Raw genomic sequence first — 18688 nt, forward strand, 5'->3', positions numbered from 1 at the left:
ATTTCAAATAATATACTAGAAAAGTGATGCTTCCTCCGTCGATCTGGATGTATGAATAATAGTGGTTTCAGCAAGCCGGGTGGCTGCACCCCTCCTCCACATGGTACGAGATTCTGGGTTAAAATCTCATCTTGTTATTTCCTGTGTATTTGACCTTGGTGATCCAATTGTAATATATGGTGCTCTTACCGTTATTCTGGCAGCCAAAAAATGGTTTGAAGCCTATGACTTAGTTTGTCTATGATATTAGTTCCTCATCTTGAAGCCAAATAAATATAATTTAAAATATTGCTCTTTAGTTCTTTTTCCATTTCTAGTGTGCCTGTGCATGTTGGTGTCTGAGAGAGACAGAGAGAAACACACACACAGAGAGAGAGAGAGAGAGAGAGAGAGAGAGAGAGAGAGAGATTACCTTTTTCTGATTAATTATCTGTATTTGCAGATTTTCATGGGCCCAAAAGCGCCAATATGCTTCTTTCCTCCCAGGTAATTTAATCTTAACTAAGAAGCTTGCAGGGTAGTTTTCTTTTGATAGCAATTTCAGTTGTATTAAGAAGAGAGTTAAATTATATTATATACCCAATGACTACAGCATCTTTATTTATTGATGTTAATCTGGAGCCAGGATCTTATGGTATTCTTTTGTGAAGCTTCAGCTTTAATTTTCTCTCTAAGTAGATTGGTTTTAACCACAAGGTTTAAAAATTTGGTCTCGATGTTGGCATGAGTTCAAAATAAACATTTTGGCAATTTCGATACTTATGTTGATGATACCACTAAAGAAGTAATGGTAAATATATATAAAAATAACGAAATCATCAACAGTTCAAGAAATGGGAAGAAACACTAGTAAAACATGTTAGTCATCATTTTACAATATAAATTTTTTTCAGTGGCTCGCAAAATTTACTAAATAAATAACTTTAGAAGAAGTAGAGCATATTCCAAATATAATAGATTAGAATATTTTGAACTGTAATATATTATTTGTTGAGATTCTTATAAACCATATATGTTAAAGTAACATATATTATCTGCATAAAATGCATTTTAATTTTTACGTGAAATCTGATATACTTCCTATCCATATTGATTTCAAGAAATTATTTCTCTGATATACAATAATTTCTTCCTAGTTTGTGGTTTGAAGACATGCAATATCTTTCTCGCTTGTGTGAATTTTAAATGTTTCGAGCCACTGAAAGTTATCATAAAAAATTGTAATTAAATTATTATTTCCTTTTACATAACCATATTCTATAATTCAGGGGATTTCGTGTAATATAATTAAGGTTCAAGATCTAGGCTACCTGTGTACATTGGACTACTGCCAAAACTAACCAAAACTGTCCAATCTTGAAAATTGCTTCCCAAAAGCTCGATTTATCACGATGAACTCAAAAAAAAGGAATAAAAACAAAAAAAAGGTACAAAAAACCCATTCACTTATATATGTGTAGCCATGTATATCTAAAATATAAACACACCTCAAAAACACGTCTCCTTGTCTAAATTTATTAATATGCTTTTGTATATTTATTCTTTTTTTGTTAAATAACTCAGTAAGCAAAATCCATTATACTATGCTATCTCCAGGCTGCAGATTTTATGTTGGCCCTCATTTTCATTCTTATCCTCTAGAATTGAACTCCTGATATCCTCTTTTTTTAACTATTGATCTATTAGGCCTGATCCTCCAAGTCTTTCCCCGACTATTCCAATTTAGCATTAAACAGTATCTTCAATATGCCCGCTTTTATTTCTGAGCAAGTTTAGTTAGGACAAGTGTAAAAAGATATCAACAAAATGCCGACCATTAATTTCACTCATCGTAATTGGAATTTCAGTTCTCTTGCCTCAACTATATTTGATGCTTCCCTTGCTCCATCATGTATGTCCTTAGCAGTTTCAGTGTACATTTTTATAGTCTAATTCCTTAACCCCATAAAATCACATCTTATCATGCTCGTACACTTTCTCCATGTTGTGAAGACTATTTAGAATCTCTTTGCTTGAAAGTTTCGCAACAAGTGCTTTTGTAAGAAAACAACCTCCGCTTTGACCTTTTAGTGGCAAAGATCTAGACTGGTTATCTCTCCTGTAATTTCATACTATGTGGCTCATAGTCATAAAGGAAGTTTGGAAATAGTTGCTGTGCTTCCATATCACCATACTTTTTTCAATTATTTGGAACTTATCGGATATTCTAAATCTCATTAAATCAGCAAGTTAACCAAATTAACTCAATCACTTCCTGATTTTGTTGAACCTCTATTGGTATCATCAAACCCATCTCCTATATTGCTCTAAATTAATCTTTGACCATATGAAGGTTAGAAGAACTAATGTCCATTTCATATGAAAATTAACAGTATGTGAGTTCAACCTAGATCTTTTCAATCTCTCTAAAATCAAGTATGGAGCCATGTTTGGTTATTACTCCACCTTATATGTAGATGGTCAAAACAACGGTATTCTTTTTTGTGAGAAACCCAACCTCCAACTACCAATCTACTCATTCTAACGAAGAGAATTTTCAGTAGATCCTATTTTTGCTATGTTTTTAGGGTTCTTTCCCTCTAAGAATTCATTGTGTGGGAAGTAATTAGGACTTATTCAGATAACCTGAGATCAAATATTTGAAAAATGGAAGAGATTCAGAATCAAATGACCCGTATTATGTGCTATTGGCTAGGAGTGAAATTAAAAATTATTTATTACTCTAAGAAACAGGTAGCTCGAAATAGACTGTTTAAAAGACATAAATAAGAAAATTATACAAATTTCCCTGGGGAAGAAAACTATACTAACTTCTGCGAGGAACAGTAGGTAGGAACTGATATTGTTTATGACTAGCATGATTCCCATTAATTAGTGTGTAATCATTACTACATGGCCATTTTTTCACAAAATAAGTGCATTTGTTTGTGCGTGTTGGAATTATCTCCTGATGGATTGTACTTCAAGGAACTCTCATACGGAAATTCTTACATGCACTAATGTCCTCAGCTAGACAAGGGACTGACCCAATGATCTCCCAATAGATTTCCTCCTACCACTTTATTAATTCAGTTCTGCAATAAATGGATTACATGTATGTTCCTTCTCAGATTTTTATCCAATGATTCATTCTTCAATTGTGGTGATGTTTGTTGTTATCCAGGTGATCAGATGGTTTTCTTCATTTTAAATGTGGTCGAGTTCATTGGACTCCTGATGACCTTCAAGCCCTTTTTAGCTGTACCCAACAAGTAGAACACAACAATTATAGTGTATTCTTGAGACTGGAGCCTGGGCAAAAAAATGGAGTCTGACATGATGGCGCACATGAAGCAGGGTAGGAGCATGCCTTGTGCTCCTGATCAGCGCTGTGGCGCATTCATGAGCGAATATGATGACATGATCCAGTATCATGATAATTAATTTATTAATGTTATCTGCTGTATAGCAGCTGAGATTGGCTGTTATTAGACAAGTAATAGAAAGCACGGCGATAGCTTGGCTCTCAAAGGCCTTTTTTGCCTCCCAAAGAAGGTGAAGCTAATGTTGTTTCAGTTTGATATTAACTTAATCATCATCAAAATCGACGTAATTATTATTGTTTTCATGCCTTTTACTGTTATCAACTTCAGGGGATGAAGACTTTAGACCAGGTAATTGACTTAGACATGAAAGCAATGCAGTATTGGCCATCAACTTAATTAGAACCTAAGGTACTGATGAAAATTGATTTATAGCTAGAAGAGTTTGCAAAAGAAAAATTCTCTCCAAGTATTTATCCTTGTATAAAAGTAAGAAATATCTTTATTTTCCTAGGCATAAAAGGACTAGAACTGGCCTTTTTTGAAAGTATGATGCCAACAGGCACCTGAAGCCATTTTTTTCTTTTTCTTTTTGTTGCAAAAAAAATATTGTCGCCTATTGCAGGATATAGCCCAATCATCTAACCTAGACTGTACAAGAACTAAAATTTTAAATCAACAGGAGGAAATCTAGGAGCAAAGACAGCATATGTGCCAACCAAGCATGTATTCTCCCATGATACTTGGGCTACTTTGGCATACAATATGTACTTCATAATATTAACCCTTCTTTTCAGTTTCAGGATTTCATATATGTGCTGCACTAATGGATATTCTATGTTACAAATCACCTCGCAAGCAGATCCTAGTTGATTTCTGATACTTTACCCACTGATATTGGCTTTTGTCTAGGAAATTGTTCTATTTGCCTCGTCTTGTTGAACCTGTTTACTTCCAAAATTATTACAGCCATTTGTTCTCAACCAATCAAAGTTGACAGAGGACTCAATCCTGAACTTTCCTTCTTGAACTGAAACAACGGTGAACTGAAGTGAGTTCCACAGTGAACTCATGCTTTGTGATAATGATAGATATCATCAAATTTCCATTAAAAAATATGTAATTTACAACTGTTCCATTACAAAAAATTCTACCCACCTTATCCGACTTGTTTACATGAACTGAAGCAAAATCTAAATCTAAAACACTGAGTCATTCTTCCATGTTGACCCTATTGGGCACTGAACACTATAGTACCAGCACTAATGAAGTTCGAAGCTCAAACAGCCTTGGGTTGGATCTGCTCAACATCAAACACTTCGAACATCAATCGCCTGACATCTGGTTTGCCATAGACTGTGTACGCAAGCCCATGTATTGCTTGTTGGACTGCAGTTGTGGCCGGATTCCTGAGCCTACGATTATGCTCAAACTTGTCTTGGACTGACTCACCATATATGATGAAGCGATGAAGGTGCTTGTCCCTCAGGTACCGTCCACAGTACTTGTTCATTAATAATCGGCGATGCTTCTCTTGTAACCATCTTCCAGGTGCATCAAGATGCTTCATGAGTAATCTCTCAGCCACAACAAGATCCTGAAGACGAAGAGATAAATTTAGGTGTTCCAGAAAGAGAAGAGGTCTCTCAGTTAAGATGTTTAATTTATATTGTATTGAAGCCCAACACTTTACAATCTCTCCTGCAAGTGAAGATATCTTATAATGGATAATCCTGCCATTTGTTCTACTCAGGCCAAACAATTTGCTTTGTTCTCAAACATTATTGGATAACAAACACAATATATAATTGAGAACTATATTAGCATATTGGTAAAGTCTACCTGAATCTTTTGGCCAACATATTCCAACCGCTCCAGACAAAATCGCGGATGCTCAAATTTGTACTTGGAGGGATGCATAAAGCACAACTGCCATGATTTGAAAAGATGTCATCTGGTAAGGCTTAACAAAAGCAAGAATGGACAACAGGCTTAACAAAAGCAAGAATGGACAGCATTCCAATATTACATAGCACAGACTGGCATGTTCTTTTTCATCCCCCTTAACTGCATATTACCATCAGGCTATCACCCTCTTTTCCAGCCTACAGGCTATTGACTACTATCATAACAGTCTTTTTTTGTACCCTCCTAAGTCCTAGTTGACTCTTGGAAGTCCACCTTCAATTAGTTTTTTCTCCTCTTCAAGAGGTTGATTCTCATTAATCCAACTTCTATAAATTGATAGTCTTGCCTCTCTTTACGCCAAAACGTCCAACAAAGACCTTTCAACTCCTCAATTTTGACCTTTGGAGATATCAACCAAAATTAAAATTAAGGGACCCTTGCATCACAAAGATTCCAACAAGCCGAAGACCAATTCATTACCACAGCTTCACAAAGATTGTAGGAAAGCTTAGTTGGCGAATATTGGTCTCTAAAAGCAAACAGTTTAGGTCGAAAATTATCTCAGGTTCTGTTTGGCATCACATCATTTATTAGTTTTCATGAACCTATCCAGGTATCAGTTTTCATTGAAGCCAACACCAATTTGTTTTTTTTTTTCTTTTGTAATTGAAACTTCTTTGGCAGTCACTTTGGTTGTGGTGGTGATGGTGGTGGCAGCAGCTAGCTGGCAAGCGGTGGTGGCGACCGGCTGACAATGAGCGCTGGCCGCTGGAAGGGGCCAATGGGGTGGTGGTGACGAATGGTTTGCATTTTCCCAATAAAAAAACAAAAAAAGAAAAGTGAAAGCTACTCCTGAGAACTTTCACTTTTTAAAGAAATTTTGGAAAGCATTTTCAGAAAATCAGAAAGCAAAAACAAATTTTGGCAGCAGCTACTCCTCAGTTCCATGTTTCCAGAAATGAAAACCAAGAACCACAAACTGGTAGCAATGCCAAACAGGCCATTAGGAAGTTCCACGAGAGCATGAAGGCCATAGCTAGTCAATAGTTTCCCAAAAAAAAAACAATTGCCCTCTTGATAAAAATTTATGGTATTTATTAAAAAAAAAAAAACACCATTAGGAGATTACCTGAAGCCCAAGTCCAAGTTCAATGTTCCTTGCTTCTGTGATTTCTGGAATTCTGTCATTCATTGGCAAAGGGTATCCTAGTATTTGCATGACTTGGGGTCTGCTGTCAAAGTCCCAGATATTCCCTCGAAAACGATGCATACCTGGAGGAACGCATGCTCTAAAAAGCCTTGGATGTGCAAAAAGTGCATCTTGCGGGGGCTGCATGGAGAAAAAGAGTATAGTAAATAACTCAGAGACAAGAAAAGCGCGGCTATTGTGCACCAGAGCTTGAAAAATAGTTTTGCTAAATGAAATCAAATGCAATAACTCATGCCTTATAGGCAGCAACATCTTGCCAGCTAAGCTGGCGGCCTTCGAACTCAACGGAAACATAATCGACATCTTCCAGTTGCCGTCTCAATTTTGGTTGACAGCTCTCACCTTCTGGATCCATTCCAAATGCTTCAAATAGAACACGGTAAACTTCAGGCATACCAAAACACAGATATATTGCTCCAAACAGTGCCCAGAATACAGATCTGAAAATGTGTTACAAGCAAAAGAAAAAACTTAGGCTGCTTTCAAGGACTGAAACCTCCCTGATCTCTCATAAGTTATAGTAAGTTTCAGAAACTTAAATCAATAACATGCTAATAGTCAAGCCACCAGGATATCAAAGCTTATAGCTACTTTCTTACCAACAGTTCTGCAGCTAGGAAAATCAGACAAGAACTACAGAAAAACAAGTTATTATGCCAAAACACATAAGCTACAACCGCTTATAGTAGCATTTAATATATAGAAAAAGTCATGACTCATGTCTAGTAGATGTGAAGAGTCCATGCTAGTGATTTCACTGCATCGAAAATATATGTGCAAAACAATTACAGTTTGCATCCATTTCAGTTCACTTAACAATAAAATTGTGCTACATTGATTAGATACATAAAAGCAACATGCCTTCACAGATAGAACATCATTGGCTGGTTTACACAGATGGTTAAGCTCCATTTGTGGCTTCAAAGGGACTTCAGGAATTCAAATAATAGAAATAGGAATCAAAATTTTGAATTTTCTAAAATAGGAGCATCATTGAGCTAAACATTCCTAGGACCATTTGATATCGTAGATATTATTGAATCCTTCACTAAGTTAACTTGGATTTTCATCCATGTACATACTGAATGGGACAAAACGTGAACACAAACTTACCTTCTATTAATGTTTCAGTTTCAACATGCTTAATTAGAGTCAGCATCTTTCATGTGCCTCATCCCAGAGAGATAAATAATCCCCTTCCTTTTTTTGAAGATTTTGTCTTTAGTAGCAACTTAGAGATTTTTAATATACTCAGGAGATAATGTATCCCTAATTAAACTAAAAGAAGATAGTGAAAATTTAATTTATCATGTGTTAACCGATCACCAGATCTTAAAAGCTTAAGCTATTAGTGCATGATTCTATCAGGCTTAACAGTCCCACTCCCCTCCTTAGTTGCGGCCTGGACCATGCATGTAAAGAAATGAACAGACACAATATGAGACAACATGGTAAATCAAATAATAACAACTGACATGGAAGGGATTTGAATCCATTATATTCAGCAACTTTGTCTCTGATACCATGTTAATGAACTTCCAGACATTGTTCGAGAATAGGTCAATCATGCAAATCAGCCTTATTCTCTTTATTAATAATATTGTTATATTTTCATTTATCATCGTCCTCATTGTCCAATTCTGATCTCATAAAAACAAAGTTGGATGCATATCATAAGTCTGGTTGAGAAGGCTTCAAGAAGTTGGCATACTTTTACAGCAGAACATCTATGTCATTGACTATTCATGAGTCAATTCTGAATTCCTACACAGGGCAATTTGGGGCAAGAGAGGGTTCCACCATGAAGCTAAAAGCAGAACTGATGGGTTAGGAGACTTACCTTCTGGATTGTATATCATTTAATACATCCAAAGAGCAACCATTTAAAGTCCATTGAGTGGGTCTAGAGTCTAGATGAAGAGAAAGAGGATGAGGCTTGATATAAGAAACTAATTCTTCTCTGAGGGGCAATATATAAGCTAAAGAGTCAAACCATTCAACATAGAAAGCTGATGCAAACAAACTTGATATTAATAATACTTGACTCTTTGAGTAACTATAAGTGCGGTAAAAGATACACCCATGGGGAAAGGAGAGTTTATTTTTTACTCTTGCTGTATGGTAGACATCTTTTTTGCATCTTATTGACAAGATTGTATAATGTGCAAGAAAATGATTTAAGCTACTCATACCTTCAATAACATAAAGATAACCCTAAAAGAATCATATAACATCGACATTCTTTTATTTCATTAAGAACGCAAATTAATGAAGGAAACAAAAGCAATGAGAAAAATAACTGTTTATGCCCAATGCAAGTTATTGATCCCTTGCAACCATTTTGTGTAGGAACAAGCCATAAATTTACGAGTGTTATTAGTAGAAACCCTCAAGCTTTGATGTATAACAAGAGAGCCCAGGTAATTATCAATGATTGTGAATCTCCTAGGAACAAGACTTGAGTGACCTCCAACAAAGTGTATCATTTCTAGCTTATTAAAATCTTTTGTTAATTGGACCTAAAAAAGTTCCAGATTACCTTTCTTATCTCAAAAAATAAAAAAGAAGGGGGAAAAGGAACATGATTCACTATGTGCCAGGACTTCTGAAAATCTTACAACAAAACATAGTTCCATTTTGAGCTCTGAAGGGATTTGTTATCATACTTCTAACGTGCTGAAAATGTTGTAATCCAGAGAGAGCATGATGTTGTTTCTATATTCAAACTAGAAATTTGTTTTGCCACTTAGAGGGAACTGAAAATTTCTTGTCATATACACAAAAGTGAATGATTTGAGAGGTGTCCCCTTGAACCAAGATTTGTCGTACCGGTTGGTACTGGTGTGTATCCGACCGTATCAATATCAATACCAAACCAGTATGCAGTACAGAGGGTGTACCGACAATCGGTATGCCAAACTAGCCGTCGTATCGGGCATATACTGATACTATACTAGGATAGTACCTGTACGTGTTCCGGTACTGACATAGTAAATCTTACCTTGAACAACAAAACACATCAGATTTAAAGAAAGAAGACAGTAGGAATAGGTCAAAAATCAGATGTAAAACAGAATCCTAGACGTCCAGACAAGGAATATACAACTTCAAATATCATCACAATCGATATCATAAGCTTATTGTAAAATAAAGGATGCATCCAATAGGCATTACCAAACATCATTACTCCAAAAACCTCAATGATATTATTAAGACAGAGAGAACAGTTTCCCAGAAATCTTCTTCTCTTGTTTAGACAGTTTAATATTTTTTTAGTTTTTATATGTTACCAAATCCATTTGGAGTAATAAATCAAACCCAATGGCCACGCATGCCACAACACAAGCAAAGTTGTCTCCAAAAAGATACAACACCCTTAAGTCCTACACACACACATATATACATATATATACATACACACACAGACACACACACGCACACACATATATATATATACATATTAATAATTAATAATTAAGGGATCATAAAGTAATAATAAAGCAATACAAATTCTTTCTAACTATCAATTATTCCTATCTTAAATCCCAATATTTCATTTAAGTATCTACTTTCTATGCTATGATTTCATGGATCCCGCCCTAGATCGAGATGTACATTTCTATTTCCATATATATTTATATATATTATATATTTTATATATATATGTGGGGGGGGGGGGGGGGCAGAGAGTTAGACTTGGCTAAACTCAAGTGTTGGGTCCAGTCGGATCTATATTGGATAATAGGGATTCCACATTGTTGATCTAGGCAATTAGATGTGATCTATTGCTCGTATAATGCTTGCATACCAAAAATCATCTAATTTGGACCCACAACCTATGCATCAAGTGATAAGAAAACATATATAATGTAATATTATTTAGACTATCCGATTTTTTGACTACCTGATGCAAAGCTAAGGTCTCTATATCGTATGATTTTTGGTATGTAAAAAATTTAGAAGTAGCGGATCACATCCGTTGACTCAAATCATCGATGTGAGACCCCTATCGTTGAATCTAGACCTCACCGAATCTGAGTGGAGATCCACATGTAGCCAAGTCTAGATATACATACATACATAGCATGTATGAAGTAAATATGATAATGATCAATCGCATTGTGCCTGTTAATCTCTTTCCCAATGAAATATTCAAAACTTTGTAATAGCAAAATTAACTTCCGCATCTTATTGAGATAGAAACCTCTAATCATTTTGATCAACAATGGTATGTTCAAAAAAAAAGTAAAGATTATAAAATTCCACACCCAATAAAAACATTTTTCAAAAAGCCAATGACTAACAGGTTCATCAGTAAAATTGCTTCTAGCTCATTTCCTCCAAAGATCAGCTACCACCCTTATCAAACCAAACAAATTAGTACTTTCTTTAAGTTCTTGAGTCAACTATTAAATTCAGCAAAAACAGAATGATTTCATAGTCCAAATATTTGTGCTCCAAAATAGAGAACAATGAATTGAAGATACTGATTTAATTATTCTTACTTCACGAATGATTTCATAGTCCAAATATTAGTGCTCCAAAATAGAGAATGATGAATTGAAGATACTGATTTAATTATTCTTACTTCACTGGTGGCTCTCTCTCGTTCCGGATCAGTTTATCCATCTCATCAAATGGAAACACCAAATTCTGCAAGCTCGCAGCTTTGATCCACTTTGGTAAATTCCTCTTCCCAATCAGCGCATAAACCCTCTCCCTCATCGGCGCCGGCGACTCCCTCGGGTACTTCTGCAAGAAGTATTCAGCAAATGCCAGCTCGAGCACATACTGTCCCAAGAACCAGAGCCTTGAGTGCCCATTCCGGACATGCCTTGCATTGGTCCTATCACACGACGGATGCTGAAACGCCAAGTACAGCAGGGTGTCAAACTGCTTCGCCGGGTTATCATCATCGAACCGGTCAGATGGCTCCAGGGGATATCCGAGCGCCTGCTTTGCCTCGAGAAGGTACTCTTCCATCCACGTCTTGTCGGCATTGTTCAAACGGGAGAACGGCAAGCAAGAACTCAACAAAGGAAACGACTTTAGGGACAACTGGGGGCTGTTGAGGAATCTCTCGGTCAATTTAGCATCATCTAGCGGGGGTTTCAGTATGAACGTCCTCGGGGGGGTCCTTTTCTTCGGAAAGGCCACTTTTTTACGCTCGGCGAGCTCTTTGAGGAGCCTATGGGGGCTGTTGGCCGGCGCCTCTTGGTCGGGGTTGACGGCGACGGCGAAGACGGAGGTGTTGGTGAAGAAGGAGCGGAAGGATTTGGGGGACTTGAGGCGGGTTTGGAGAGGGAAAGGGGAGAGGGAGGAAGAGAAGGAGAGGTCGGATTTGAGAGGAGAAGAGACCTCCATAGGTGAGGAGAATAAGAGGGATTTGGGGTCGCTGGGGAGAGATGGGCGGATTAGGGCTTGAAAGACCATCTCGGGAGTGGAACTATTAGGGTTTTTGCGGGATTTTAGGCGGTCACAAATGGAGGTTTTGGAGGGGTTTTGAGGGAAGAAGGGAGGGGGGAGGGGAGGAGGAGATAAGGGGACAAAGGAGTTTTGGGGGATTCGCTGCGCTTCTTGCAAGTTAGAAGCGTGAAATTTGGATCTCCACCGTTCATTTGGTATTCCAAGCGGATACTGAGGGAGGCATGGGGGGTTCGGGTTGTATCTTTCGCGCGAAATAATGATCGATCTTCTTTGTCGACATCAACCGTTGGATCGTACCTCGCGCAACTCGCAAAGCACTCCGAACTCCCTCGGCGTCCATCGCACAGATCTCGAGGCAACTATTGCGCGATCGAACGGTAGGTTCGCTCGAAAGATACAACCCCCGGTGGGGAGGGTGGACACGTATCGGAGAAGGAAAAATATCTGGTTAGGTGTCGATTGCTGGGAAATGAAGCTGGAAAATGATCACATGAGGTGTAAAATGTGGCAACTCTCTGACCAGGCTCCATGGGTGACAATTTTTGCACCAATTAATTATTGGATTCACAAGAAAGCAGCATTTGATCAAGGATTTGTTCTCAATCAGTGTATGAAACTAGTTCTTATTTGTCTCTTGACTTAGTAAAGAGAAGGGAACAATTTAGGATGAAGATGAAAAATAATAAGGCATGAGTTTTGCCTGAAATATTTGATTTGCATGCTTTATGTATTCTAAGAGAAAGGAGTACATAATGGATGATAATTATACCAATAATCTGTTCATTTAAAATAAATTTGATTTATTTCTTTTTTATTAGAGCTTGCATGGAGGGATGTTTAATGAAAAAGAGGATGCAAATATAAGAGAAAGTGATCTCTCTCTCTCTCTCTCCTACTCCTCTCCCTCTGTTTCTCTCTCCCTCTCTCCACACATAGACTTATATGCCTGTTTTTGTACATACTTTTACCAGTTTGGCATGCACTTGGCAATTATCAACAGAGACTACATGTATTGAAGAGATAAAATATTCTAAACTTGTAAGAACAAATGCAACTAGGCAGTAGAATGCCTTCACCTTTGTCTCAAGCAGAGTGCTCCCTCATAATGAAAATTATTGTTGTCAAGTATCGTTGGTGTGGCATTGATGGTGACTTCATGTTGATCTTCTGCATTCGAATATGATGGATCATGAGATGTAATATGAATTCTAGGATCAATGAGACGAGTAGATGATGACAGCATCATATGGAGAGTCTGAATTTGACTATTTGATGCATAGGCACCCCAATCTAAGGAGCTGGTCATATAAAGACTCTCCCCCTACATTATCTCTATACTAGAACATGAGTTATCAGATTTTGTAAAGAATAAGATGCTCATTAAAAACTATATGCCAAGAAATATATGCTCAAATATTGGGTGGAAATAATACCGATACTCTTTGTGAACCGTATTCTAGCCGATAGAGATACATGGTAAGGATCTTTGGGAGAATTTACTCTTGGCATCACCACAAGGACATGGATAGCATCTCCGGCCAAAATTCTAAGTGATGAATAATTAGGCTGATAACCAAAATGAAGTTTGAATAGTGATTCCATATTTAATACTAAAGAAAGTGATCTATTTATGATATGATGGGCAATGGTCAATGTGTCTACCGCAATCTTTTGGAAAGTCCCTATGAAATAGCATAGATAAACCACACTCACATATGTAATAATGTTTTCTTCTATAACACCATATTGTTTTAGAGTTTTTGGATATGAAAGTTGAAGTAAAATCCCATGAAGTGATAATAAATCTAAAAACTTCCTCTTGTTATATTCATCACCACAATCACATTGGAAAATCTTAATGAAAGCCATTTTTTGAAAAGATATGAACCATAAATAGTAAGTCATCAATAAAACCAAATATAGTGAATCAAATCATTAGTAAACACCACATAATATTTGACACCTTATATATAAGCAACTAGAGCAGCACCCGTGGATTATAGTAAATTTCATTAAGGACTCGTTTGGTTCGTAAGAAGAGGAGGGGTGAGAGTATAGTCAACAAAAAAATAGAAAAATGTCTTATGTTTGGTTGGAGTTTTTTAAAAAAAATAAATAGAAAAGTAGCTTTCCTATAGAAATATGGTTTTCACTCTCCATAGAAAAGAAAATTCTATATGGGACATGGAAAAGTCACTTTTTCACTCATTGAAAATTAGAGTAACTTTTTTTTCGAAAGTGACCTTAAACTTTTAGATAGAATAGAGTAAGATCTTGCTCTTCATTAGGGTATAATTTTTCACTCTGGAATGTGCTACGTAAAAATAACTTTCCTAGACATCAAATACACAAGCATCAACTTCTCTGGAAAAACATTTCAATAAGAAAAAATTCTTTCGATAAACCAGAAAAGTCCTAGAGGAGAAGAAAACCTACTATCATGGCTAATAAAAAGGAAGTTTTATGACTTTCCCTAGTTCACAATTTTCACAAATGGAGCCAATCTTCATTCCAACCATAAACAGTGATGCAATTTCATTCATTCAAGAAGGAAATTATTCTTCTATCTACAACCTAAGTTTTCGGTGCCATATGTCCTCCTTCGCCTTTAGATCCCTCTCCAAGAGAGTAGATTCCCGGATCTCTAGTTCTTGAAGCTACTACTTTACCCATTATTTGGTCCTTGAGCACAATATATTTACATGAGAACTCAAAAGTACAAGAGTTGTCACCAATAAGTTATCCTATTTGTAATAGATTCTTTTCTATTTCAAGAACTAATAAAATATCATTAATATGCATGTTTTTTACACCACTTGATATGGCATCACCAATATGAGCAATATCTAGAAATTCTCTATTGCCCTTACCTCTTCCAGAATAAGTCCTCAAAGGCCGAAACATACCTGTATTATTTGCCATATGAAAGCTTACACCTGTATCTGGAATCGATTCCGAATCTTGGGGATCTGTAATGGTCATAGCTGCAAGTGCTGCAGAAATTTCTTCTACTTGATATGCTATATTTGGAGCAATAAGTTTTGATCACTACTGATGAGGGCGAAATGGATCGTCCAGCCCACAACAAAAAGGCTGCCCAATTTTGGCCCGATATACGCCAACGCCGACCGGTTGAATCCTCGGCCCGGCCAAGAATCAGCCCGACCTCGGATTCCACCAAAAGCTCCATCAGCCTGGCCTCGGCCCGGCCTCCGACCCGCCCAACCAAGCTCGGGGCGACCAACTTCAGTAGTACGCCCCGACCCTCGAGCTCGGAGCGTTCCACCGAATACACCTCGGAACCTGGAGAGCCGAGCTATCCTCAGCACCTGTCTAGCCGACCTCGCCAAACGCACCGAATACTATTCTCTTAGTATATTGAGGTAAAAAAAAACAGTATGCAATGATGTAAAGAGAAATAATTCAAATTCTTGCAACCGTTTTTACTTATGAATTAGATAAAATCTCTTGTTTGACTATTCTTTTCCATATCGGATAAGCTGAATACTACATCACGCCGATTCTTATCCAGACTATCTTTTTTACAATTCTTTTCCACTTTGGATGAGCTGGATGCCATAAACAGCCGATTCATGTCAAGAATATCTCCTCATCAATTCTTCTTGTCGAAATTTTCAATATCAAGTTGAGTATTTAAATCAAGTGAATATTTTGGAAAATTATCTCGATAAACCCGACTCTCAATGTAATAGTTAAATACATCTTGCAGCCGCATAGACCAAATTGCATGGCTTAGGTGCGAAGCCCACCAAATAAATCTCTACCAAATGATATAAGCTTTGGAGACCACAGAATAATTTACGCTGCACATCATATACAATTGTTTACGATATACCACGGTCATAACAATAGAGAGAGGAAGCCGGATGACTGCTTGTGACCTTAAAAAGATCTAATCTTTTTTGGTTTTGTTGGTTGTAAGTTGCCGTTGCAAAAAAAAAAAAAAAAAAAAAAAAAAAAAAAAAAAAAAAAAAAAAAAAAAAAAGGTCTAACAAAGCAGTATCTATTGCTGCGGCGGCGAGAGGATGGGGGAGCGGTGGCGGCGACCGTGGCCCCTCAGGCATCAGCCTTGTCCCCCAAACAGAAGGATTTAATTATGTGGAATCAAATTGGGAAGAAGACGAACAAGGGCTTATCCAATTCCTCTTTGAAAACACCAGGTCAATTTGACATCAACTTTGGATATAATAGCTTGTTATTATATTATGTAGGAGAGATTTTTTTATACCTATGCACTGACGTGACAGCATACGAACATAAGTTATCAAGTGTGAAGCATGCTTGGGCCATTCGCCAAGCATGAGATGCAAAGCTGTGAGCATCTTGGAATAGTCTCTCCGTCCCTGAGGTGCAAGCCAGTCAAATATTTTATGTTAACTTCCATTGATCTTCTTGATCATCATATCTATCTTCGATGTCGAATCTATGTACAGATATACATAGATGTAATTGGGTATGGAATCATACCTAATTGCATGAAAGGAAACATCTTATTATATTTTACGCTTGGTTTAACTTAGATCCTGATTCGATATCCTCTACAAATTATTATGTAGATGGCACATCCATCATCGCTGTCGAAATTGAAGCAATTGGCTATAGAGGAATTTTGTCGCGAGAAGCAAGGTAGCTTGGCCTAGCATTGTTTAATCAAAGCCTCCGAAGGCGGACAACACGGTAGCTTGAGGTTCTAGAGTCCTATTGAAAACAACTTTATTAGTGGAATTAGGTATGACAAGACTATTATTATTATTATTATTATTATTATTTTGATTAAATGGTATATGTGGATTTTTAGCTCAGATTTTTTTTTTAATCGAGACTTGGTCAGTGAGATATAAACGGATCTAACCGCAAAATACTTGGCCTAATTATAAACAGGCCGGGTCAGATGGGATTGCCTTGTTTTCTGATTTGGTCCTTGATTAGTCCAATCTTTTTATCATTTAAAATATTTTTTTGTTAAATTAAAATATACTGTTCTAATGTAAATATATTTATAAAAATTAAAAAAATAAAATATCTAAAAATTGAGACGGCTCTAAAATTTTATATATGGTTTTAGTATGATTAGCTTATACTGTTATCTTTTTTATAGAATAAATCCAAAATGATCAAATTTTGTTAGGTCTCCACCTACGAGCTTTCTCAAGGTCAACTTCGACGGATCGGTGCTAGATGGAGGTACGTGGGGCGGTGCGGGCTTTGTTATACAGGGCCCGTACTCTATGGTGATGGCAGTGGGCGGTTGTCGGTTATTTGGCACATCGATTTTCGAGACGGAGTTGCAAGCTGTCTAGGCAGGTCTTCGACATGCGCGGTAGGTGCTGCAGGCTAGTTCAATCATCCTGGAGGGCGATTCGGCCACAGTCATCGAGTGGATTCAGGGAGGGAGGGGGCGAGTGGAGAAAGCACAAAGCACCTCCTCATCTGGAACATAGAGATGATGATGAAAAATGGGGTGGCCTTTGAGGCTAAGCATGTATTCAGAGAAGCCAACAGAACGGCTAACTGGGTGGCTGCCTACGTAGCCCATCACTCAGGATGCATTATGTGGTCAAGAGAGGGAAGCTGCCACAGGCACTCCGTAAGCTTGTAGTTTTTGATTTTATTGAATGTATTCGTACACGCATTGTATAAAGAATCCGTCAAGAAAAAAAAAAAAAAAAAAAAAAACTTATTCTACTTGGTTTACTATGCTCTACCCTTTCTCTCAAGGGTTCTCTGAATTATAATTAGCAAGTAGCTCCTTAGATTGCTTAATTTTAGGCTGGTACCTTTGATGAGATTTATGACACGAAATAATCCAAAGATAAGGTGGAGGGGATAAGGATGACCCCACTTACATTCCTGTCCCTATCCTCCTTTAATTTCTATGGGATTTTAATAAAGAACCAAGGCTCCATTTCGGAATGCCGACGCCGGACGGTACCGTTCTAGATAGAGCTGCCCTCCTTATACTTATCCGGAATTATGAGATAGCATACGGAATCTTATCCTATTGGCACATGGGCGCCCTCGGGTAACGTTTAAAGCGGTTTGCTGCGATCTGAAACTTACTTTTAACCTGTTAGACCATTGCCCAGATTTAACTGAAGAACATAAAAAAAAAAAAAAAATATGGCAAGAAGTCAGGGAGGTCAGTCTTACTCCCTTAGCATGATAGCTTCCAACTATGTGGCCATTGTCCTCCCCTGCTTAGTGGAACTAAGTTAATGGCCACTTTAAGTCTCTTGGTAGATCAATTTGATATTAGTGCTCTTATCACCTTGTTAACTAGTCAATGAATTATAAATTTTATAACATGGAACATGATTAATTATAAGAAACATTAATTAATACTTCGACAATATCCTTAATTTTATGATTTCTTCCAAGTTTAACCAGTGATTATGTTTTATTTCTTTGGTCACTAACTATAACAAATTATATTGCTATGCCTGCTGCAATAAGATCTTTATTACACTTTCCATCCCAATCACTTGTGAACTCATTATTGCACTTATTCTTTTTTATGTCACCATATTAATTTTTAAGGTTCATCATAGTAAAGTACAGATTAGCAGAATGAAACAGTCAGTATTAGGAAACAAAGGATTATTGCAAAAAAAAAAAAAGGGGAGATTTAATGCCCTGACAAAAATTGAACCCCTAGTCAAACATTGACATGTTATTGAAGATAATGATGCACATAGATAAGATCAAAAATATTAACTGTCCTTTTCATATAAGCAGATGTACTTGATATAGAAAAGAAAACATATGCAAGTAAAAATTGCCTCTACTTTCCTATATGTCACCTAATAGATATAATTAGTTA

At 37.0% G+C, this 18688-nt stretch overlaps 2 protein-coding genes across 4 annotated transcripts in view; one reads left to right on the forward strand and one right to left on the reverse strand.

Moving 5' to 3' along the window:
- Positions 1-3533, forward strand: part of LOC103712253 (protein ZINC INDUCED FACILITATOR 1-like) — a 29887-nt gene extending 26354 nt beyond the window's left edge. For all 3 annotated transcript variants that reach the window (XM_089925018.1, XM_089925019.1, XM_089925020.1), the window contains 2 exons: positions 443-486; positions 3164-3533. In XM_089925018.1, coding sequence (XP_089781144.1) covers positions 443-486; positions 3164-3255 — 136 coding nt within the window. In that variant the 3' untranslated portion in view covers positions 3256-3533. The remainder of the gene's footprint in view (positions 1-442; positions 487-3163) is intronic.
- An 844-nt stretch (positions 3534-4377) lies between these two features.
- On the reverse strand, positions 4378-11831 carry LOC103697308 (Ribonuclease III family protein). Its single transcript, XM_008779149.6, has 5 exons — positions 11009-11831; positions 6656-6860; positions 6340-6540; positions 5145-5231; positions 4378-4899 (listed from the first exon to the last, which is right to left on the reverse strand). Exons 1-5 carry the CDS (start codon positions 11782-11784, stop codon positions 4582-4584), a joined length of 1587 nt encoding a protein of 528 aa, XP_008777371.4. The 5' UTR covers positions 11785-11831; the 3' UTR covers positions 4378-4581.
- Positions 11832-18688: the final 6857 nt, after the last annotated feature.

This window comes from Phoenix dactylifera, chromosome 8 (genome assembly GCF_051530095.1).
Source record: "Phoenix dactylifera cultivar Ajwa chromosome 8, Ajwa_hap1_PhDact_Kaust_v1.1, whole genome shotgun sequence".
Classification (NCBI taxonomy): domain Eukaryota; kingdom Viridiplantae; phylum Streptophyta; class Magnoliopsida; order Arecales; family Arecaceae; genus Phoenix; species Phoenix dactylifera.